The sequence below is a fragment of the Erythrolamprus reginae genome, chromosome 2 (assembly GCF_031021105.1).
Source record: "Erythrolamprus reginae isolate rEryReg1 chromosome 2, rEryReg1.hap1, whole genome shotgun sequence".
NCBI classification, from domain to species: Eukaryota; Metazoa; Chordata; class Lepidosauria; order Squamata; family Dipsadidae; genus Erythrolamprus; species Erythrolamprus reginae.
The window spans coordinates 153,187,787-153,212,842 of NC_091951.1; the positions used below are offsets into that span (position 1 = coordinate 153,187,787).

At 43.6% G+C, this 25,056-nt stretch overlaps 2 protein-coding genes across 4 annotated transcripts in view; one reads left to right on the top strand and one right to left on the bottom strand.

Moving 5' to 3' along the window:
* The window catches only part of RAB37 (RAB37, member RAS oncogene family), a 58,723-nt gene extending 35,350 nt beyond the window's left edge, over window positions 1-23,373 (bottom strand). Inside the window, exon 1 of one of the 3 annotated variants that reach the window (XM_070739976.1) lies at window positions 23,287-23,373. Coding sequence is in view for 2 of the 3 variants with exons in the window: in XM_070739975.1 (XP_070596076.1) it covers window positions 3,924-4,043 (120 nt within the window). In the remaining variant the exon portion in view is untranslated. Of the gene's footprint in view, window positions 1-3,923; window positions 4,152-23,286 lie in introns of those variants that run through there. The other 2 variants (XM_070739975.1, XM_070739974.1) reach the window with 2 other exon arrangements.
* Window positions 23,374-23,484: 111 nt separating this feature from the next.
* Window positions 23,485-25,056, top strand: part of CD300LF (CD300 molecule like family member f) — a 45,760-nt gene continuing 44,188 nt past the window's right edge. Inside the window, exon 1 of the mRNA XM_070739973.1 lies at window positions 23,485-23,538. The gene's annotated coding sequence lies outside the window, so the exon portion shown is untranslated. The remainder of the gene's footprint in view (window positions 23,539-25,056) is intronic.

Consider the following 25,056-nt stretch of genomic DNA (forward strand, 5'->3'; position numbering starts at 1 on the left):
TGCCATGTATTAAGATGGTTGCAGTGTCCCAGAGTCATGGGACCCCTTTTGCGACCTTCTAACAAGCAGAATCAATGGGGAAGCCAGATTCACTTAACAACAGTGTTATTAACTTAACAACTGCAAAGATTCACTTAACAACTGTGACAAGGAAAGTCGTAAAATGAGGCAAAACTCACTTCATAACTGTTTTGCTTAACAACATAAACGTTGGGCTAAATTGCAGTCGTAAGTTGAGGACTACTATATGTAATATAAACTCACCTTTCCTACAATTTGTAAGAGAGATGTGGCTGGAGATATATTAACGCATAATATATCTCCAGCCAGTTACAGTTCATGCACTAAACCCGTGATGACAAACTTATGGCATGTGTGACTCAAGTGGCAAGCAGAGCCATACCAGTGGGCACACAAGCTGAGGTCCGGCACGCATGCGCATGCCAGCCAGCTGATTTATGGGCCTTCTGGGAGTCAGAAAACAGGCTGTTTCCAGCGTCTGGAGGAGATGGGGAAGGCCCGTTTTTTTATCTCCAGAGCCTTTCTAGCAGCCTTGGGAGGGCAAAAACGGCCTTCCCCACCCCTGGAGGTCCTCTGGAAGCTGGAAACATTCCATTGTCGACTTCCAGTTGGACTGAAACCTAAAATGGGCCATTTCTGGCCTCTGGAGGACCTCTGGGGGGGGGGAGGGAGGCCGTTTTCGCCCTCCACAGGATCCTAGAAAGGCTCTGAAGCCTCAGGAGAGCGAAAAACAGGCATGTCATTGTGTGCCGGGAGCGGCGGGGAGGAGTCACACACACACATGTGCAGGCCCCCCCCCCATGGAATTATGGGTGTGGGCATACATGCATGTGACACCCGGTTCCCCCATTTTTGGCCCGCAAAAGGTTCGGCATTGCACCAGTAGCAGCGGTGAGTAGGAACTCCCACCTGCTCGCCATGTATATAGGTAGCCCTCGACTTACGACCACAGTTGACCCCAGAATTTATGCAGCTAAGTCAGAAATTTCTTAAGTGAGTTTTGCCCCATTTTACGACTTTTCTTGCCACAGGTTAATCACTGCGTTTGTTAAGATAGTACCCCGGTTGTTAAGTGAACCTGGCTTCCCTATTGACTTTGCTTGTCAGAAGATCACAAAAGGGGATTGCATGATCCTGGGACACTTGCAACCGTCGTAAAGATGAGTCAGTTGTCAAGCATCTGAATGTAAATCCTGTAACCATGGAGATGCTGCTGCAATGGTCATAAGTATGAAAAATTGGTCATGAATCATTTTTTTCTATGCCATTGTAACTTCAGTCACTAAATGAACTTTTTAGTGTATTTACTAAATGAATACAAGTCAAGGACTACTGTATTGCTTTCTTTTTTTAATATATATATATTTTATTAGAAAAGGAATAATTTAATATACAATTATGAGTTACATACAAGAATATACAGTGTTCCCTCGATTTTCGCGGGTTCGAACTTCGCGGAAAGTCTATACCACGGTTTTTCAAAAATATTAATTAAAAAATACTTTGCGGGTTTTTCCCTATACCACGGTTTTCACTGTTCATAGCCAAAAGTAGTGTATTTACTTCCGCATCTCTAGTTCGCGGAAATTCAATTTTCGCGGGCGGTCTCGGAACGCATCCCCCGCGAAAATCGAGGGAACACTGTACACACATATTTTAAGTAAAGAGAAAGGCCATGCTCTCTCTTTACTTAAATGTTTTAACTTATGCATTTCTAAATTGTTTGCAGATTTTCATATCGATAGCATATGTTCTTTTTCAATTTAACTCTGTTCCTTGTAATAATAATAGTAAGTGGTATTAGAAATAAAGACTTTAATTATTAATAACAAAATAAAAGTCATTCTAGATCAAGTTAATGTGGTTTTCTTATCATTGAAAAAACTATCATTTAATTCTAGATTACCTATCTATATTCTAGCATATCTAAAACTTCAATTCTCATGGGACTACCTATATTTCTATTGATTAGAATACCGATCTACTGTCCAGCTCTGATGGAAGCACTGGAACCCAAGGCTGGATTATAATTCCTTATACTGTATATGGGAAAGCCACAAATACTTAAAGATATATTCAGGGAATTGCTTTGCTAGCTTTGTAGCAACACTTCTTCAGCTGTGTTCTTATGGCAAGCTGGTTCTTTATGCCACACCAAGCAGGCAATTGTGCAGGACTAATGCCAAGGAGGCTTATGATGGCCCGAAGAAGGAAACACCAAGATAGAAGTGAAATAAATAACTTGCAAACACCCATAGAAGAACACTGTATCTTCCAGTTCCCGATAGACAGTGACAATGCTCTTCCTGGTTTCTACAGCACGATTGCTGGAGCTCCTATCCCAGCTGAGGATATCTCTGTGTGCAAGCTCTGAATGTGAGGAAGTGCACTTCACTGCCTTGCCAAAACCCTTCCCCCAACCCTGGCCTTGCTTTCTCAGAGGTCTTTTTGAGCTTTAGCTGCTTCCTTCCCAGTGTGGTTTGAATAGCAACAACTACAGCTGCTGCTGCAAAGAACAGTGCAAAGCTTGTTTATTAACCATCGATTTTTAACAAGCGGTCTTGCTAAAGGGGAACCCAACTCCGCGATCATCTCGCAGCAGCCCTTTCACCATCCGGTTTACAAATAGTCCTCGGCTTGCAACAGTTCATTTAGTGACCGTTCAAACTCACCACGGCATAGAAAAAAAACCTTACCTTCACCCTTATGACTTTTACAGTAACCCCATGGTCACGTGATCAAAGTCGAGGCGCTGGGTAACTAGACTCCCATTTATGATGGTTATAGCATCCTGGGATCGTGTGATCACCTTTTCTGACCTCCTGGCAAGCGAAATCAACGGGGGAGCCATATTCACTTAACAACCGTGTGACTAACTTTAACAGCTGCGATGATTCACTTAATGACTGTGGCAAGAAAGGGGGTAAAATGGGGGCAAAACTCACTTAACTGTGTCACTTAGTCACAGAAACGTTGGGCTTGATTGTGGTCGTTAAGACAAGGACTACCAGCATTGTTTACAGAGGCAGAGCTCAAACTGACCTCAATATGACCCTTAGTACAGTTCTAACCAAGAATTCAACAGGATGTAGGGAAAAAAAGGCTTTTTTCAGGGCCACAATGACTTCTCCACTTTAAGGGGGGGGGCTATTTCTAAACCGGTAAATGACAGGGGAAAAATATATTCAGCAGCTGTATTGTCTCTAACAGTGCTCATCCCCATCTAAAGAAACCACCTGTTGAATTTCTGTTCACTAGGCACCTGTTAAGGATAGTAGGGACACAATTTACCTGTAGGTAGGAACGGTATGAACGGCAGTACTAAAAACCATAATTCAGTCCTTAAAACACAAAGAACAACATCCTTGGTTTTTTTCCCCCTCACCCAAATAACCATTGGAAAGCAGATCTGAGCCAACCCTCATTTTTTCCAAATTAGCCAAAAGGGCTTGCCCCCCCCCTTTCCCTGTTCCTTGGTTGTCTTATCCATGTTTACCCAAGGTTGACTCAGCCTTACATCCTTCCAAGGTGGGTAAAATGAGGACCCAGATTTTTGGGAGCAATAGGCTGAATCTGTAAACAGCTTAGAGAGGGCTGCAAAAGCACTGTGAAGCGGTATATAAGTCTTATTGCTATTGCCAAATTCGTGGGCGAAGTTGAACCTTTTGGAGTCGTTGGGTGGGCGGGGGAGCCAGCAAGGAGAGCACGAAAGGGGTATTGCGCTCCCCCCGCTCCCCAGTCGGCTTCTTTTCCAGGACAATTAAGCGCGTTTATGCCTATCAGCCTTCACGTTTGATCGCCTTGCCTCAGCCGCGATGACAGCCGCCAAAATTCCCCCTCCCCCGCCCCCCCACCCCACGCTCCCTATCGCCCCCTGGTGCCCGATCGGGACAGGCTCACACCTTGCCGGAGACGTCGTAACTCCTGCCGAGCGACAAAGGCTTCGCCGGCGGCGAGAGCGCGCCGGGGGCTCCGTTGTGGGCCGGAGGGGCGCCCTCATTGCCTGCCCCGTTGCTGGTCATTATGGTGGCTCCCCGCGCAGGGAGCAGGAACTGCCCGGGGAGCTTCGAGAGCTCCGGCCACGCTGCTTTTCTGGCCCTCCCTCTCCTGCCCACACGCGCGGAACCGCCCCTTTCTGGCGCTCAAGGAAGGGGGAGAGAGAGAGAGAGAGAGCGCCCGGGGCGGACCGAATGGAGAACCCGGAGCTGGGCGAAACGCTTTGGCCTGCTTGGGCGTCGGTGGCCTCGTACTTGACTTCTCTCATCAGCGCTTGTTGTTGTTATGTTTACAACCATCGCACATTTGGTTGAAGACAAATTAAGCGGTTTGGGTTGTAACCATAGATGAATGATAGCCACGACAACCTGGTTTGTAATTCAGGCGGCTGCGGCTTGGAAATGAATTGTGTGGGTTTTTTATATTTTGTTTTTTAAAGTATTCGTTTATAAACTTTAAAAAATACATAAAAGAAAATACAAAAGACATTATACAAAATGAACCAAAAACAAAACATTTATACGTACATTTATACCTTCAAGGTTATTTTATGGTACATATAAGAACTATTAATTTACCCTTATTTACTATTTTTATCTATTTCTACTGTCATTATAATTTGTATATCTCTAAGGACCTTTATTGTAACACCAATGCCTTCCACTGCACGAGTCAAAAAGTGGGCAGAGAAAATATTTACTGACCCCTCGCATCCTGGACACAAACTGTTTCAACTCCTACCCTCACAAGAACAGTTTTTTCCCAAACGCATCACTCTGTTAAACAAATATTTCCTTCAATACTGTCAAACTATTAAGTCTGCGCTACTATTACTACTAGTTTTTTCTCATCATTCCTATCACCCATTTCCTCCCATTTAAGACTGTTTGACTAACTTGTTGCTTGTATCCAGCGGTGGGCTACCATCCAGAATGCTAAATTGCGTCATACGTTCTTGTGGGACCAACGTGATTTGCTGCTGCACCTGTGGAGGTAGCAAAATTGTGCCTGTGTTTCAGCAAGGTTTTACCTGCGGCTCCATGGGTGATTTTGCTACCTCCACAGGTGCAGCAGCAAAATCGCACTGGTCCTACAAGAACTTACGAGCTGCAGTGGCGAGTGCAATTTAGCGTTCCAGTTTGCAGACCACCGCTGCTTGTATCCTTAAGATTTTTACTAATATTGATTGTTTCTTCATTGCTTATTTGACCCCTATGACAATTATTAAGTGTTGTATCTCATGATTCTTGACAAATGTATCTTCTTTTATGTACACCGAGAGCATATGCACCAAAGACAAATTCCTTGTGTGTCCAATCACACATGGCCAATAAAGAATTCTATTCTATTCCATTACTTAATATATATGTTTCTAAGTATAGATGTAATACAGTATTGTATTCATTTATCCTTACAATCTTGATACTAAGATTACAATTACTACGATTACAATTACTTTGCTTTCATTTGGACACAATTTACTTGTCGGTAGGAACGGTATGAACGGCAGTACTAAAAACCATAATTCAGTCCTTAAAACTTGCCTTGTGCTTTGCAATGCGCCTCTTTCTGTTTCTGTGCAAAACCCTCACTTTCAGTCAAGTCAGCCTTATTTTTTCCTGCCACGTGTTCAAGGAAAGTGGTTCTGTCTGATCCCTTGGACGTGGTTCTCCTGAGCTGTTTTCAATCTGTTTCTTCCCAAAGTGGGTTCTTCTACAGCAGATCCCTAAAACAGAGCCAGAGTTCTGGTTCTTGAAGTCCACAAGTCTTAAAGTGGTCAGCCAGAGAACTGGCTTTTAAAAAAGAGATCAGCCTGAGAGAGGGATCACTTGAACGGAGAGGATGAGATGGGGGATGGGGTGTGCATGGTCCAGGATGAGGAAGAAACCTTCCTTGTGGTACCCCTATTCAACAATCTACTTCTAAAATGTTTTTGATGCTCTTCTGCAGGAGTCTCCAAGCTTGGCAACTTTAAGACTTGTGGACTTCAACTCTCAGAATTCCTCAGCCAGCAATGCTGGCTGAGGAATTCTGGGAGTTGATGTCCACAAGTCTTAAAACTGCCATGTTTAGAGACCCTTGCCCTTCTGGATTATAAACTACGGTAGTTTATATAATTTAAGGCTAGACAGCTTTCATCGTGGGAGCAGGACTCCCATGGATAAATAACTTTGGTTTGATATAGATAGCAAAATCTATAGGGGCGGCATACAAATCTAAGTAATAAATAAATAAATAAATAAAATTGGTATATATCAACATCGAATGAATTAATCAGGGAAACCAGAAACTGGGCTTCAAAACTTATTGACATTTTGGGGCAAATTGCAGTGGTGAAAATAGAAATCCTTGCAAGGCTCAGTTTCCTATTTCAAAGTCTCCCAGTCAAAGCAAGCAGAAATATAGAAAGGTTCCTATTTTATTTTAGCAGAAGTGAAACAAGCAGGCATGAGTAATACAGTAAATGAGGAAAGTGCCTCTGGTACTTTCTTCCATTCAGCCAAGTAGCAATGCCCTCCGGGAGCAAAGTGAAAATGGAGGCCTGTTTGGTTTATTTAATGATTAAACTTCTGGCCTAAGAACTAGGAGATCATGAGTTCTAGTTCCACTTTAGACATGAAGCCAACTGTGTGATCTTGGGCTAGTCACTCTCTCTTGGCCCAACTTACCTTATTGTGGGGAAAAATAAGAGAAGGAAGAAGTATTATATATGTCTTTTGCCTTGAATTACTTACACGATAATAAAGATGGGATAAAAATCTAAATAAATGGGACCATATAGCAACTTGGAATAGTTCCCTTTCTAAGGAATCTCACATGCTTTTTGGAAAAATAAACCTCCCATTTTTAGCAATGAAATTCGTACACACACAATCACATAGTCCTTTGGATTTCATCCCATACTTAATAAAGTTATGAAACTTCTTGGAATTTCCAAAACCATAAATCTCTTCCTGAGATGGAATGTGTTGAATAATTCCCACACCAAATGAACCTACATATTTGTAAAACTAGCCAGTACAAGTCTTCAAAAAAGGTGTTGTTTTTCTTGTGTTGTTTAATTTGACCTCTGGCCTGTATATATAAATGAATTTAATTACATACGTTTTGGAAATAAAACAATATATTGAAAAAGATTAGATCAAATGCCACAAACATTCTCTGATTTCACTGAATCTCTGAATAATCTGAGAAAATCCAGTGATTAAATATAATGAAAGGAACAAAAAAAGCATTTGTTTATTTTGCAACTGCCAGGAATTCTTTCATTTACTCAATGGTAAAAGATTATCTTTTTTCAATAATCTCATTATCTAACCTATTATAAATGAGGTCCTTTGCCTTGATATAAGCTTGCTCATGGGACTTGCAAAGTATAACTTCCTTAACGTCTGTTGATGTTTCTCTTTTCTTTTTAGGTACTGATAGAGCCCCCAATGCTTAGTCATTGAAACCAGCTGTTCCTCTCTGAACATAAGCAGATTTTTCTCATATGTTAAACCAAGTAGGTATTTGGTGGCGGGAAGACACACTTAACATTGGGAGGAAAGCTGAGTGTCTCAAGATTTCTAGGGGGTTTCTTTGTTTTGGAAAGAGCTTTTAAACAGGAGCTTTGTTTTTTAAGCTCCAGTGAGACTGTTTTAATATGAAATTTGCATTTTCCAAATGACAAGGACACATGCCACTGTTCTGATCCAAAGGATCAAAAAGTTACAACGGCACTGAGAAAAGTGATTTATGACCATTGTAGCCTCCTCATGTCATGTGATCAAAATTTAGACACTTGGCAACTGACTCATTTATGATGGCTGCAGTATCTCGGGGTCATGTGATCATCTTTTGTGACCTTCTAATAGGCAAACTCAATCAGATTCATTTAACAGCCATGTTACTAAGTTAACTGCAGTGATTCACTTAACAACCCTGGCAAGAACTGTCGTAAAATTGGACAAAACTCACTTAACATATGTTTCACTTAGCAAGATAAATTTTGGGCTCAATTGTGGTCGTAAGCCGAACACTAGCTGTATTTTATTTTCAGCCCCATGAGCCTAGCATGAACAGATTTATATGATGCAATTTTAGAAAAGCTACCTACCGTGTTTCCCCGATAGTAAGACCCCCCCGATTGTAAGACATACGGGGGGTTTCAGGGGGGTCGGCTAATATAAGCCATACCCCGAAAGTAAGACATATGTCTTACTTTCGGGGAAACACGGTACTAAAAGTGAGGGAGCTGTGCGCGGTGGTGCGCTGCACCCAGAGCTTGGGCCACCCGGCGGGCGAGGCGGCGGCCCTGGCCAAAGCGGCGCGGCTCTGGCTGCGGCACGAGCGGGAGCTCCGACTGCGCTTCCTGTGCAAGCCCAACGCCGACAAAGAGACGTCCAAAGGCGGACCCTTGAAGCTCAGCGACATCGGCACCGAGGACAAGTTCAGCTTCAAGCCTTACTCGAAACCCGGCGCGGATAAGGAGGACTCCTCGGCCGGCGGAGGAAGCGCGGCGGCGGCGGCAGGCTCCGGAGGGAGCTCGGGCGGTGGCCGCTCCGCCGCTTCGGCCAGGGCCGCCGCCTCGCCCGCCGGGTGGCCCAAGCTGGCGGTGGCGCGCTGCGCCCAGAGCTTGGGCCACCCGGCGGGCGAGGCAGCAGCCCTGGCCGAAGCGGCGGAGCGGCCACCGCCCAAGCTCCCTCCGGAGCCTGCCGCCGCCGCGCTTCCTACGCCGGCCGAGGAGTCCTCCTTATCCGCGCCGGGTTTCGAGTAAGGCTTGAAGTTGGACTTGTCCTCGGCGCCGATGTCGCTGAGCTTCAAGGGTCCGCCTTTGGACGTCTCTTTGTCGGCGTTGGGCTTGCGCAGGAAGCGCAGTCGGAGCTCCCGCTCGTGCCGCAGCCAGAGCCGTGCCGCTTCGGCCAGGGCTGCCGCCTCGCCCGCCGAGGACAAGTCCAGCTTCAAGCCTTACTCGAAACCCGGCGCGGATAAGGAGGACTCCTCGGCCGGCGGAGGAAGCGCAGCGGCGGTGGCAGGCTCCGGAGGGAGCTCGAGGCGAAGGGCGCACGGGGAGCTGCTGGAAAGGAGGCGGGCGAAGGAGGGCGCAGCTCCGGCCGCTCGCCTCGCCCGCCCACCCGGCGTCTCTGAAGCTTACCGGCCGGGACAGGCAACATGGCGGGAGCAGCGGGAGCAGCAGGAACAGCAACAAGCAGCGAAGCAGCCCGGCGAAGGCTTCTCCTGCCGAAAGGCGCCCGCCAGAGACCGGTAAGCTTCGGAGACGCCGGGTGGGCGGGCGAGGCGAGTGGCCGGAGCTGCGCCCCCCTTCGCCCGCCTCCTTTCCGGCAGCTCCGGACGGGGCGGGCAGGCGGGGATGCGGATGTGTCTCCGTGTGTTTGTGTGTGGGGGGGAGGGTGCTACTACTTTTTACCGGACACGGGTGTTGCGGGTTCGGGTAGGTGGGTTGGCCGGGTGTGTCTTATTTTTTCCAATATAAGACATACCCCGAAAGTAAGACATAGGGGGGCTTTTGGGGGTAAAAAGAAAGTAAGACACTGTCTTACTATCGGGGAAACACGGTATCAGTTACCTTCATGACTGATCCAGACTACATATAACTTCCTGAGGTTTGATAGGTGTTCAATACCACAAATCCATTGGAATTCATCCAATTGAAATCCCAAATCATCTTCCCAGTTATTTTCACAATATTTTTTATTAGTGCAAGTGTTATATAGCAATAAGATTCCTTTGCTGTTCAATTTTGATTATATCTTACCTCAAATATTGTTAATGGTGTTTAAAATTAATAGAACCTGGCTGTTTTACTTATTTGAAACCAAGTGGTTCTTTTGGTTACTTCTATTGTAAAATATATTTATTAATTATAGGAGGTTCATTGATCTTCTGGTTCTGTAAAATCTATCTGTTTTTCGTGGATAAAATCGCTCAGATCCGGACATACCTTGACTCCAATTGGAACCCAGTATTGGCTGACAACGAGTCAGTCGAGGTGACAGGGGCTCGTCTTAGTCCTGTTGTGTGGGAGGAGTTTGACCTGGTAACACCTGATGAAGTGGGCAAGCCCATGGAAGCTGTGAGCTCCACCACCTGTTTGTTGGATCTGTGTCCCTACTGGCTGGTCTCGGCCAGCAGGGAGGTGACACGGAGCTGTGTCCAGGGGATTGTCAACACTTTCTTGAGGGAGGGGTCCTTTCCAGCTCCCTGCAAGGAGGCACTTGTGCGCCCCCTCCTCAAGAAGCCTTCCCTGGACACAGCTGTATTTAATAACTATTGTCGGTCTCCAACCTTGCCTTTATGGGAAAGGTTGTCAAGAAGGTGGTGTCGCTCCAGGTCCAATGGTCCTTGGATGAAGCCAATTATCTGGGCTCTCAACAGTCAGGATTCAGGCCCGGCTGCAGCATGGAAACTGCTTTGGTCGCGCTGATGGATGATCTCTGGAAGGTTCAGGATAGGGATTTATCCTCTATCCTGGTGCTTCTCGACCTCTCAGCGGCTTTCAATACCATCAACCATGATATCGTTCTGTGCCGGCTGGAGGGGTTGGGAGTAGGAGGCACCATTTTACAGTGATTCTCCTCCTACTTCTCCGGTGAGTCGCAGTCAGTGTCTGCAGGCGGTCAGAGGTTGACTCCTTGGTCCCTCCCTTGTAGGGTTTCTCAGAGGTCGGTCCTATCCCCCCTACTTTTTAATATCTACATAAAACTTCTGGGTAAGATCATCTGAGGGCACGGGGTGAGTTACCATCAGTATGCTGATGATACTCAGCTATACATCTCCGCCCTCTTTCCACTCAGTGAAGCAGTGGAAGTGATGTGCCAGTGTCTGGAGGCTGTTAGGATCTGGATGGGTGCTAACAGGCTCAACTTCAATCCCAACAAGATGGAGTGGCTGTGGGTTCTGCCTTCCAAGGACACCTCCATCTGTCCATCCATCACACTGGGGGAGGAGCCTTTGATCCCCTTAGAGAGGGTCCACAACTTGGGTGTCCTCTTCGATCCATAGCTGACCTTGGAACATCATCTGTTGGCTGTGGCAAGGGGGGGGGCGTTTGGCCTGGTTCGCCTGGTACACCAGTTGAGGCCCTGTTTGGACAGGGAGTCTTTACTTACAGTCACTCATGCTCTTATCATCTTGAGGTTCGACTACTGTAATGCTCTCTACATGGGGCTACCTTTGAAGAGTGTTTGCAAACTGCAAATTGTGCAGAACGCAGCTGTGCGAGCTGTCATGGACCTGTCTAGGCATGCCCATGTCCCTCCAACACTCCACAGTCTGCATTGGCTGCCAGTTGGTTTACGGACTCAATTCAAAGTGTTGTTTATGACCTATGAAGCCCTACATGGCATGGGACGAGATTACTTATGGAACTGTCTACTGCCACATAAATCCCAACAACCACCAGTTGGCCTTCTTCAGGTCCCCTCAACTAGACAATGTTGTTTGATGGGAGTTATGGGAAGAGCCTTCTCTGTGGGAGCCCCTGCCCTCTGGAATCAGCTCCCCCTGAAGACTTGTACTGCCCTCTCCCTCCTTGCCTTTCGTAAGAGTTTTAAGACTCATTTATGTCGTTCAGGCTTGGGCTGATTAGATCTTAGCCCCTGGCCAACGAATGATTGTATGATTGCTATACGAATGGGTGTGATTGTTTTTTTAATACAATTAGGGATTTTAGATAGCTATGTAATTTTAATTTAATTGGATTAATTTTATTGTAATTTACTGTTTTGTATGTTGTAAGCCCCCCCCCCCGAGTCTTCAGAAAGGGATGGCATAGAAATCAAATAAATAAATAAACAAACAAACAAACAAACAAATAAATTATAGATTAAGGTTTCTTTTTATCTTTACATGGAGATGAGCACCTCCTCCTAGAATCAGATACAACTATACATGGGAAACTTTTACTTTTTTTGTAGTTTTGATATAAATTTATTGCAACCAGTTGGTTCTTTTGGTTACTTCTATTGTAAAATACTGTATATTTATGAATTATAGGAATTTCATTCTGGTTCTGTAAAATCTGCCTGTTTTTTGCACTGGATACATTTGTTTTTGTGATTTCTTAGCTGAGGGAGCCAGTGTTGTCTGAAGATATTTTCATGGTCACATGGCCAGTATGACTGTATGCATGGAATATTTTACCTTTCCACCTATTTATCTACTCACATTTGCATGCTTTCAAACTGCTAGGTTGTTAGGAGCTAAGACAAGAACAGGAATTCACCTCCTCATGCTGTACTCAAATTGCCTACCATCTGATGGACAAGCCCAGCTGTCACATTGGGGGTGTTATTTGGAATCTGACACCAACACCTTAATCTCTAGGCCAGAGGTCCCCAACCTTTTTTGCACCAGGGACCGGCTTTATGCTAGACCAGTTTTCCATGGCCCGGTGGGGGGGGGGGGGGGGGGGGGGGGGGGGGGGGGGGGGGGCTAGCTGTCAGCGGCGCCGTAAAAGGGGCGATCAAGAGAGGAATGGGTGAATGAATGGACGGAGGGTGGGAAGGAAGGAAGGAAAGAGGGAAGGTACAGGAACAGAAGAAGGGTGCAAAGAAGCAAAGAAAGGTGTGAAAGGGGAGAGGAAGAGAGGAAGGAGTGAAAGAAGGGAATGAGGGAGGAAAGAAGGGAGGAAGGAAAAGGAAAGCAAGAAATGGAGGGAGGAAAGGAAGGGAGGAAAGGAAGGAAGGAAGGAAGGAAGAAGGAAAGAGGGAAGGGACAGGAACAGAGGAAGGAAGCAAGGAAACTTATGAAAGGGGAGAGTAAGAGAGGAAGGACTGGAGGGAGGGAGGGAAGAAGGTAGGAAGGAGAAAGAAAAGAAATAGAGGAAGGAAAGGTAAAAGAGAGAAAGAAAAAGAGCAAGAAAGAAAGAAAGAGAAAGAAAGAAAGAAAGGCAACTTCAAAGAAAGGCTCACTGAGCATCTCTCACTCTCTCTCTCTTTCTATCCCTCTTTCTTTCTTTCTCTTCCTTTCTCTCTCTCCTCTTCCTTTATCTCCTCTTTCTCTCCCCCCTCTCTCCCCCTTTCCCTCTCTCTTTCTCTCTCCCTGTCTTGCTATCTCTCCCCCCTTTCCCTCTCTTTCTCCCTCTCTTTCTCTCTCTCCCCCCTCTCTCTTTCTCTCTCTCTCCCCCTCTTTCTCTCTCTTCTTCTCACTTTCTCTCTCTTGTTTTCTTTCTGTCTCTTTTGCTTTCTCTCTCTCTCACTCTTTCTCTCTTGTTTTGTTTCTCACGCTCTTTCTCTCTCTTGTTCTCTCTCTCTTGCTATCTCTTTCTCTCCCCCCCTTTCTCTCACTCTCTCTTTCTCACTTTCTCTCTATCTTGCTGTCTGTTGCTTTCACTCACTCTCGTTCTCTCTCCGTTCTTCTCAGCGGTGACGCGTGCACGCCCTGCCCGCCTCACATTTGCCGAGAGGACTTTCGCCCCGGGCTCTCAGCAAGGGGGTTTGCATGAGAGGCGGGGCCGGCGGAAGGTGATATTCAATGTCGGGGGCGCACGGGCGGTTTTGCGCGCGCTCCCTATCTCCCTGCTAGCCCACTCGGAATACGTATTCAAAATAAGAAAAGCCTTTGCCGGCGAAGGCTTTTCTTATTTTGAATACAGTATTCCGAGTGGGCTAGCAGGGAGATAGGGAGCGCGCGCAAAACCGCCCGTGCGCCCCCGACATTGAATATCACCTTCCGCCGGCCCCGCCTCTCATGCAGCCCCCTTGCTGAGAGCCCGGGGCGAAAGTCCTCTCGGCAAATGTGAGGCGGGCAGGGCGTGCGTTCCGGGTGCGGGAGGAGCTGCGGTGAAAGGCAGGAGGTGGCAGAGGAGCAGAGGGGGCAAATCGGGCGGGCGGTGGGCAGCGCGGAAAGGCCGAGGGGGCCCTGGCGCCGCGGACCGGCTGAAAACCCCCAACGGCCCGGTCCCGGTCCGCGGACCGGCGGTTGGAGACCCCTGCTCTAGGCCACCAGACCCTTTCAGTTATTACGGTACATATACATTTTATTATGTTAAATGCTTGTATTGTTTTAATTGCTTTTATAGTTTTGGAATTGGAACCATATATCATTATAGAAAACAATCCAATATATAAAATACCAAACTAAGTCGGTTAATTAAGTCAAGCAAAAGGATATTTCATTCAATTGAATCCAAATTCTTGGATAAGTCGGTAAGGACTCATCATATATAGATGGGAGGGGGTGTCAATCCAAAGGATAAGATTATTGTATTTGACTGGAAAATCAAAATGAATTATTGGAGATTGCGGATAGTAAGAATGAATTTCTGCACATTGCTTACTCAATTTCTGCACATTACTTAATATGTAAACTGAATTGAGACATTTTAAGAAATGTAAATGCTTGTAACAATATAGCTTGTTATCTGATATAAATAAAGGAGGTCTTAAGCATAAAATGTATCAGGAAAGACTTAATGAACTCAATCTGTACAGTCTGGAGGACAGAAGGAAAAGGGGGGACATGATCGAAACATTTAAATATGTCAAAGGGTTAAATAAGGTTCAGGAGGGAAGTGTTTTTAATAGGAAAGTGAACACAAGAACAAGGGGACACAATCTGAAGTTAGTTGGGGGAAAGATCAAAGGCAACATGAGAAAATATTATTTTACTGAAAGAGTAGTAGATCCTTGGAACAAACTTCCAGCGGACGTGATTGGTAAATCCACAGTAACTGAATTTAAACATGCCTGGGATAAACATATATCCATCCTAAGATAAAATACTAAAAATAGTATAAGGGCAGACTAGATGGATCATGAGGTCTTTTTCTGCCGTCAATCTTCTATGTTTCTATAATGAGTGTTTATCAAGGTAATTGAAAATGCTGGGGTAGAAGAATACATTTCTACCCACTTTGTTATATGGAAGAGAGTGCTCAGTGTGTTAGAAGAAATACGAATGATGTGGGAATAAGAGACTACAAAGTGATACTGCAAAACAAGAGGTTGAGTCAAGAATGAATGTGAATAGAATAGAAAAACGAGTGACTAGGGTGAAAGAAGCATATGAAAGTGCTTGATCAAAAAAAAAGAATGAATGGGTTGAGAGGAATGCAAATGTGAAGGGCTATTCAAAAAATGAATGGTGAAAAGTTCAAGAACGAAATAACTGCATGAAGGTGTGTATGGGTGAAGTGTAAGAAGGGACAGTTTGCAAGAATTGAAAGCTGTGGGAGTTATAATAAGTTATGTTGATGTAAACTAGATTTAGTTAGATTTCCTTTTCTCTTATTTCTTGGATTTAACTGCTTTTGTCTATTGCTTTGCACACTTCTGTGCTTTGCATAACTTCGCTTACTCTAAAAGAGAGTAACACGATAAACCATATGTATCTGTATAGATGTGGTTCGGCTGTCTGAGATAAATGGTGCTACCTCAACCAATAAGGAATTATGGTTTGCACACTCTGAATACTCTTTGACTAGTTTTTGATTTGAAATCACACAGAGATTTCAAATGTTTAAACTTCCATCATTCTTTATTGGCCTTGTCATGAGGGAAGATGTTTATTTACATATAAATTAAGAAATAATTGCCATATATAACAACCAAGTAATAGAAAAGGGAATTGGGAGTGCTTGTAATAAAAAGGATATTGGGAAATGTAGTCATTTTAAAACTGCAACAAGTAAGTTTTTTCCCCTCTCCTTCTCCTTTTGTCTAGAAAATAATGGTGCCTGCAAACTCCTTGCTCTGAAAATGCAAGGCAGATGGAATATCCAGATAAAGGGTTTTTTTCCCCTAACAATGTTTCCAGGTCTCCATAGCCCTTTATTTTAGCTCTGGTTTTCCACTATCCCCTGCTAAAGAAACCTGTATTTCTAGTCCCTGTTAACAATGCTATGGAAAATATTCAAGAAAAATAAATTCACTGGATTCTAAAAACTGACCATAAATTATATCTTTGATAGGTCTGAGGCGCTTTGCAATTTTCCAGATGATTTTATAGATACATAGTAAGATGTAGGGCTGGGGTGAACAAAGGGAGGGATTGAGAGGGTTAACTATGCAAATAAATTTTCAAGCAATTGCATTGAGAAAAGAAGTTTTCTCTTCCCAAAGAGCTGTGGCTGTCAAACCGGACCTGTCTTATGTCTCAAGGTGTTGACAGATGATATGATAACACCTTCCTCATCAGTCCACAGTGTCAAGTTCCACTCAATAAGCCAAAACCAGCTTCATCTCAGAAAGATCCTTTTGAAGAAAAGGGACATGTGGTCATATCCATCACCCGTGTCCATCACTCTTGATGAAAAGGGTAATGCAGAGACTGGTCCTGCTATCTTCCGGGCGTTCTGTATTTAAGAGGCACCCAATCTTTTGGGACCAGGTTCCAGTTCTCTGGAGAGAGGTTTTTCCATAGACCCGAGAGGGTGTCATTTCGTGAGCTGTCTGCATCTCATGGATGGGGCTTCGCTTGTTTGTACAGCCTTGTTTCTGGCATGCCTCAGAGCAGTGTCGGCCCAGGGACGGTGGGTTCGGGACCCCTGCTGTATTTAATCCTAGGATTTCTGGCATTTTGTCTTAAAGATTCTGTTCATCGGCGGAAAATTGATTCTATGGTTTCCTCCCCAAACCCCAAAAACTTTAACCTTAGACTGTCTACAGTTGACCTCTTCCCATTTCTAAGGGGCCCACTGTGCCTACCGTCCCTGTCCTATTGTCCTCTTTTATCGTTACTTTTTACTTATGTTTATACAAACTATTACTATCCTATACATGTTTGACAAATAAAAAAATGAAATAAATAAAATAACTAGCACACTATTTATTTCCAGTACTGCTTCTGGGCTTCTAGTTTTCTTTGAAATGACAGTAATGGATGGCTTTCACTCAGCACTTCTTTAAAAGGGTTTCCTCCTACCCCCACCCTCAGAGCAAGGATAAAATTGAGGAGACAAAGTACACTTCGAAAGATGAGAATAGGAAGAAACAACCTCAACAGTCTACCTTGGAATAAATGGGTTTGGTCACTAAACATGTCCTCCATGATCTACAATCATTTTGTAAACAAATAAGCTTCTTAGTTCTTCCTCCACTCATGCTTATTAGGGCCCTTTTGTGAGAACACCTACAACTCTCAGAAATTCCAAATGTGTTCATTAATCTCCAAAGATGGTGTGTTTATCTTGGGAGGCAGGAGAGCAGATAAGAGGTGGCTTAGCCGGTAAAAAGATTTTACCAAATTGCAAACATCTCAGAAGGGACCTCCCTAATTTCTTGGGCTGTAAAAGGGAAATGAATGTTTAGACTTGTAAAATACTAAGGTAACCTGGCAATAAAAAAAGAATTAGTTCATCTGGTTTGGATTGTCTTATGGTGCCTCTGATTTAGAGTCCATGAAATTACAGAATTCAACCCCATGATATACAAACCAAGATGACACAGTGAATTATAGTAAACATTATTTATATGTTTGAAATATAGCAAGATCTATTTATCTTTATATTCTGTCAAATCATCATCATCATCATCATCATCAATCAGATCAAAAACCCAAGCTGAAGCATAAAAATGGAAACTGCACTGCTGCTAAGAAAATAGGTTGCATGAGCCATTTTTTCACAGCTAGTGTTTTATAGCATCAACCATCACTGTGCCAATACTGTACAACAATAATGAAGGTAGGGTTTATATTGTCACAGAATAATCAGGTGAAGCTAGAAGAACGCCACAAATCATTAGTGAGTAACTAGATATAGTCTTGGGACCACTCTTTTTGTCTTCCACACCTCTGTGGACCATCAGTGTCTCCCATTCACATGAACCCCTTTGCACTCCAAATAAGTGTAAAACTCCAGGCTTCTCTCAAACGACACTCTTAGTGTAACTGGACTCCAACTGGCTACATATCATGACAGTTGAAATCCAAAGACATCAAGAACCATCTATCTGGTCTGATAATTAAGGCAAACTGGAGTTAAATCTAGGACATCACCTTTCCAATCCCATGGACTTGCACCAGTGGAGGTGGGGGAGTGGATAGTTTTGCACATGCCTGCCGTTTGCTCAAATGGGGATTCGTAGACTTACGAGCCACTTTTGCAGCCCAGTTCTCAATGAGTTGCAGACTAGGCTTGTGGACACCTGATCTAGAAAGTGACCTTTTCTAGAGCTCTGCATGTGATTCATTGGCTGTCATGTGGATCAAGAATAGAATGAAAGGAGTTCTGGATTACTGTGCAGTGGTTCTCAAAGCTTTCTAATGCTGTGACCCCTTAATACAGTTCCTCATGTTGTGGTGACCCCCAACCAGGGGTGGGCTGCTGTCCAGACTAGTGGGGGGAGGGATGCAGTGGTAGAGAAAATGGAGCTCTATCCCAGAGCACCCAATTTGCACTGAAAGAAGCAGGGCATCCTGTATAAGCCACGCCCACAGTGTGGTAGTAAAAATTTTGGTAGCCCTTCGCTTCTACCAACCATAAGTCTAGTGCCAGTTCTCCCAACAGAACTTTAAGCTGATTGGCAGGAAGGTCAGAGAGACGCCCCCACTGTAAACGCCTGATTGGTCAGATTGTAAAAATATATTCCAAGGTGCCAGAATAGAAGCTTTAGTTCCTGACACCATAGAAAATTTGTCTTTTTGCATGGTTTTAGGGCGACTCCTATGAAACAGATATTTGACACACACACCCAAAGGGGTCCCAACCCCCAGGTTGAGAACCACTGCTGTATAGGAACTTAACGATCCCTCAAAAAAGAAGCAGTGTTTATTTTATTTTGTTTTCGTTTCTTTCCTAATGCAAATCACTTGAGCATGCCCAGCTAGTCTTCTCAACTTTCTTCCGGTTATTCTTTCCTTGTTGCTTATTTAGTTTATATTTTGAAGGTTCACTGGAATGCATTTTTAAGAGTTTGTGGATAGCGTACCCATAAACATCTTACTCATTGTCAGCTAAAGGGAAAATTTCTTCCATAGTAAAAGATTATGCAACATCCTCATGAACTCTTTTAGAGTGCTCTGAACCTCAACCTAAATTCAGCTTCTGCATAATGCACCATTAAATGAAAGGGAAGAAACTTTTTCCTCAAAATAAAACAAAATTCCTATATTCAAAGAGCTATATATGCAGTACGTTATTTCCGTAATCCTTGCAGTCACTGTGAGAAGCAATGTAGCATTATGTCTACAGAAGTAAGGCTGATCTTATTTGATGGCTCTCTTAAAAGAATTAAAACGACTTGGAACGAAGGACTTCCTGGTTCAAACAGTTCAGTTTCTTAGGAATGAAGGACAGCCTGCATAGCAAAATAAAAAAATAAAAACAAAAAAATCTATCAAATTTAAGATTTACTACCACAGCTCTGGCCACAGCAAAGTCTGCAATCTTTCATTCATTCCAAAGTAAATTCTCTTCTAAACAACCTGCCACTTGAATACCTTTACTTATCTACAGCCTCCCTTGATCCAGAGATATCCTTTGCTTTGTTTCTTTTGCTCTCATTTAAAAGGATAAGATGTAAACATAAGGCTGGAGTCTTTTAAAACTTATGGCAACACCTTTCTCCCTGCTGAAGATAGATGATTAATTAGGAGACAGGCACGTACACAATGAACATTCTATCCAGAGAAAGATACACAGCCAAATGCTGCTGGTGCCAGGGGGTCTGCCTACCCACCTATCACAGGCCGCCTCTGTCCCTTAAGTTCCCAAGTCTGATAATTTCTGGAAACTTCTCCCCCCACCCGCTAAAAGATCCCCATACACAGAATAAGCAACACAAAATCTGTTCTAAACAAGCCCAGTACTCAACATCAACCTATTTTCCTCTGGTGTTAATTTTGAAATGTCTGCTTTCGTGCCTTCCGTCCCCTGTCCTAATGTTTCTCTTTTACTAGTATCATGTTTATAAATAATTATTATATCTTTGTATACCACCAATACGTGTGCACTTGACAAAACAAACAAATAAAAATAAATAAATAAATATGCCTCTGCTAAGGATTTTGGTTAACGTTGGTATTCCTTAACTAGGAAGAGTATGATAGAATAACAGAGTTGGAAGAAACCTTTGATCAGGAATCCCTATACCAGTGGTACCCAACTTTGTGGCTTGGGGGCCCAGCGAGGGTGAGGGGAGGGTGGAATGGGAGGAGGAGAGGGAATTGGGCCATGCTTGACTTGCATAAGTTGAGCTGGTGTGCATGTGCTCGTGGGACCTAGTTGCGAATAGCCCATGGCCCAGTAGTGGGCCACAACCTGGGGGTTGGGGACCCTGCCCTATACCATATCAGACAAATGGTTGGCCAATCTCTTCTTTAAAACTTCCAGTGTTGGAGCACCCCCAACCAGGGCCATGGGCAAAGCAGTGTACCAATGTAAATGGTCAATAAAATTAAAATTAAAATTATTGACATGTGAGTATTAATTTTAAAAATGCAGCAAAATGTAATAAATATGTTGCTGTATTTATATGATACTAGGTTCATTGAAGGGTTAACATATACAGATTAGTAATGGGGGATATGCTCTTGGGACCCACAGGCAAGTGTCCATGAGGCCCATGTGTTTGCCCTCAATATCTGGAGGCAAGCCATTCCACTGATTAATTGTTCTCACTGTCAGGAAATTTATCCTTATTTCTAGGTTGCTTCTCCCCTTGATCAGTTTGCATCTATTGTTTCTTGCTCTGCCTTAAGGTGCTTTGGTGGGTAGATTGATCACCTTCTCTTTGTGGCAAACCCTGAGATATTGGAACACTGCTATCATGTCATCCCTACCCTGTTTCCCCGAAAATAAATCACCCCCGAAACTAAGACATAGGAGAGGTTTCTTAGAATTGCCTAATATAAGACATCCCCCGAAAGTAAGACGTAGGAGACATTTCGTTTCGCAGCATTCCTGAACAGAACATATATCACTGCTGTCCATAAATTACATCCCAAAATGCTGAATCAATCAGATTTAAAACACATCCAACATGGTCGTAGTACATAATGGTACAGTAGTAGTAAGAAATTCTTGATAGGATTCACAGAGTGTCTGGTTATGCTGGTTTGTGAGGACAACTACTGTACAGTATATAATAAATGTTCTTTTTTTTTTTGTTCAGCAATAAATGTGAATTCTTCTTCATTGAAAAAAAATAAGACATCCCCTGAAAATAAGACGTAGCATATCTTTGGGAGCAAAAATTAATATAAGATGCTGTCTTATTTTCGGGAAAACAGGGTAGTCCTTCTTTTCACTCAACTAGACCTATCCAATTCCAGCAACCATTCTTCATATGTTTTAACCTCCAATCCTCTAATCATCTTTGTTGCTCTTCTCTTCACTCTTTCTAGAGTCTCAACATCCTTTTCATATCGTGCAGACACAAACCTAGCCTTTCCGTTTTGTAAAAAATCTCACAACTAACTTTGTCTGTCTTAGAAAGAGGAAACATTGCTTAACTAAAATTGCCTAGTAGCTGCCACTAGGGGGAGTTGTTGCACTTTCAAGCTCCTCAGAATCAATGTTGTGTTTTCTATATATACACGGTACTGCAGTACAGAACATACCAATTGTGATCCTGCGCTCACAGTTTGTATGTTTAGATACAGCATCTACAGTGACACTATCCTCCTATGAGCTATCAGCAGCAGGTTTAGGAAAACACCAAGGGTACAGAAATGAAAAAAGACTTAAGATGGGAAAGGGATCCAAATCAGTCTAGGCATTGCCTGTCCCAAATACGCCACTATATTTGTGGTAAAATATAACCAATTTTGACTGGCCCCAAAAATGCAGGGTTACATTTAATGAGGACTTTGAGAGGAAGCCACCAGGAAATTTGTGCTTCATTGGGAAGTTAAAAACAAAAATAGGACAGTGGCATTATCACTTCTGTCATGATGGACCCAGAGAGATTTTTCCATCAGCTTACTATAGTAGTAAAATATGTGGGAAACACATGAAAACTTTTCCTGCACCCAATGAAAATAAAAATAATTTTATACATGAAACAGAACATACAAACTGAATTTTTAAAAATTAATATTAAAATTAATATTAAAACATTAAATCATTTGTATTGTCTTAAAAGGTCTAACAATCAACCAAATAAGTGTTCATTTTATTTTAAACTAGTATTTCTCAGCCATGTATGGTTTTCAACTGCCAAAATACTACATATCTTACAAGCTGCCAAAATTGAGAAACACTGCTAAACAGTTCTCTTTTCTGCACGCAAATAGAGGTGCCCCTTCCTCTTTTTCTCTCCTCTAACCTGGCCTCTTATTATAGGAGCTGAGGCTGATTTGGGAACAGATTTGCTATGAGCTGCATTTTTGTTCTAAGTTGCATCTTGCAAAGGGTCAGCCTCTCAGTCTGCAAATCTCAACATCAGCCCAGTAGGATCACTGCCTGTTAAATCAGAGGCTGGAGGCTCGGGAAGGTTAACAGCTCTTTATTTGCATTCAGGAACAGTTGAAGTGACTGGCTCGCTGGTAGAAAGTGACTTAAGAAACAAGCTGCAAAACCCGCACCTTATATACATTGTTACTAGCACAGGGATTGGTGACAATGTTTCAAGACTTCGCGCTGGAGCTTCCTATTGGCTGAGCCCGGAGGCTCCTCATTGGTCGCGCCCAGGCTTCCCATTGGTTGTGCTAGCAGGCTGCTTATTGGGTGCCCTGCTCCAATCAGCTCTCACCTTTATTATACAGCTTGCAAACATAACACCATTTTAAAGTACAAACATAACACTGCCCAGTCTGATAAGCCAGTGTTTCCCAACCTTGGCAACTTGAAGATATCTGGACTTCAACTCCCAGAATTCCCCAGCCAGTTGCTGGCTGGGGAATTCTGGGAGTTGAAGTCCAAATATCTTCAAGTTGCCAAGGTTGGGAAACACTGTAATACGCCTCTTCATCAGCTTCCCAAGGCACTTAAGAATACTTCTCTGGTAAAACAGGACACGGCTTTCCATTACATTGTAATAAAAACGAGAAGAAAGTCTAAAAATAAAAAGAAGGAAACTAGCAGAGGGAGCACAGAGGGTTTGCGTGAGGAGGGTGATTGATGGGAACAAAAGAAAAAAATACTTTTTTCTGCTATACCAGTTATGGTGAACCTATGGCGCATGTACCATAGGTGGCACGCAGAGTCATATCTGAGGGCACATGAGGCGTTGCCCTTTGTCAGCTCCAACATGCATGAGCGTGCTGGTCAGCTGATTTCGGCCTACTTTTTGGCAGTTTTCGCTCTCCTCAGGCTTCAGAAAAGCATCCTGAAGCCTGGGACTGTGAAAAACAGGCCAACTGGAACTTCACTTGTGTGTTTACCTCCAGCCTCTTTTTCGCTGTCAGAGAGGTCTTCAGGAACTTCTTCGATTTTGGAGTTATAGCCAGGCCTCACACACCTCAGTCCATTTCTCCTGCAGCCGGCAAGAGTTTTCTGAAGGCCTGTGCAGCCGCTAACAGAGCTCCAGATTGATCTGGAGCTCTGTTATGGGCTAGAGGGGCCTTCAGAAAACTCTTGCCGGCTGCAGAAGAAATGGAGCAAGGCGTGTGAGGCCTAGTTGCAACTAACTGAAGGTAATTAGTAAGGCAGCTTTACAGCTCCACTGAGGCCGGGGACATGTGGGGGGGGGGCAGCTTGGGGGTTGTGTGCATGCGGGGGAGGGGAAGGGCATTGCATTATGGGTGTGGGCACCCGAACCAAAAACGGTTCGCCATCACTGTGCAATACTCATCTGTTTAGTTGACTGAGAATCGACTGAGATTTCTTAATTTGAGACATCTCACTAGGATGTAAAGGAAGACCAGGCTATGGTTACTTTAGGTTTAAAAAAATGAAAAATATTGCAAGGCAAAATTGCAACCTACAGCCTCATCTTTTCCTAGGACTGTGTTGGTTCCTTAGAAAATAAAAATAAAAGTTCAAGGGTAAGTTACAGAGACCGACCAGGTAAAAACCATACCAGCAAGGCCTAAGATTACAATTTGTCTCCTGATAAATGAATCTTTCATGTTCCCCAGTTTTTGAGAAGACACGCCATACAGGTAGCCTTCAACTTACAGCCATTCATTTAGTGACCTTTCAAAGTTACAGCAGCATTGAAAAAAGGTGACTTATGAACATTTTTAACACATGCGGCCTTTGCAGTATCCACATGGTCATGCAATCAACATATGGAATCTTGACAACATATACACATTTATGATGGTTGCAAGTGTCCTTGAATCATGTGGTCACTTTTTGCAACCTTCGGACAAGGAGAATGTTGCTTGGTGGGGCCAAGGGGAAGACCTTCTCTGTGGGGGCTCCATCCCTCTGGAATCAGCTCCCCCCAGAGATTGGTACTTCCCCCACCTTTCTTGCCTTCAGTAAGAGTCCAAAGACTCATCTATGCCGCCAGGCTTGGGGCCACTGGACCCTAGCCCCCTGGCCGATGAGTGTGAAGTATGTCTGTTGTTCGAATGGGAATGAGTGATTTTTAATATTACTAGGATTTTTAGAGTAATTAGTTAATTAATTAGATTTTAGATATTTATATTGTATATTGTTTTTTGATATGTGGTAAATGCCTCAAGTCCTCGGAGAGGGGCGGCATATAAATCCAATAGATAGATAGATAGATAGATAGATAGATAGATAGATAGATAGATAGATAGATAGATAGATAGATAGATAGATAGAGATGATAGATAGATAGATAGATAGATAGAGAGAGAGAGAGAGAGAGAGAGAGAGAGAGAGAGAGAGAGAGATATGTCCATGGGAGAAGCCAGATTCGCTTAATAACCATGTTACTAACTTAACAACTGCAGTGATTCACTTAACAACCGTGACAAGACAGGTCACAAAATGGGGCAAAATTCACTTAACCAATATTTCACTTAGCAACAGAAACGTTGGACTCAATTGTGGTTGTAAGTTAGGATTACACTCCTAAAGTCAGTTTGGTGAAGGGTTTAAGGCACCAGGCTAGAAAATTAGTAGTTCTTTTTCAGTCCTAGAAAGCAGACAAGGGCAAACCAGTTCTGAACATCTTGCCAAATCAACTGCAAGGACTTGATCTGGCAGTCACCAGGACTCAAGACTTGAAGGAA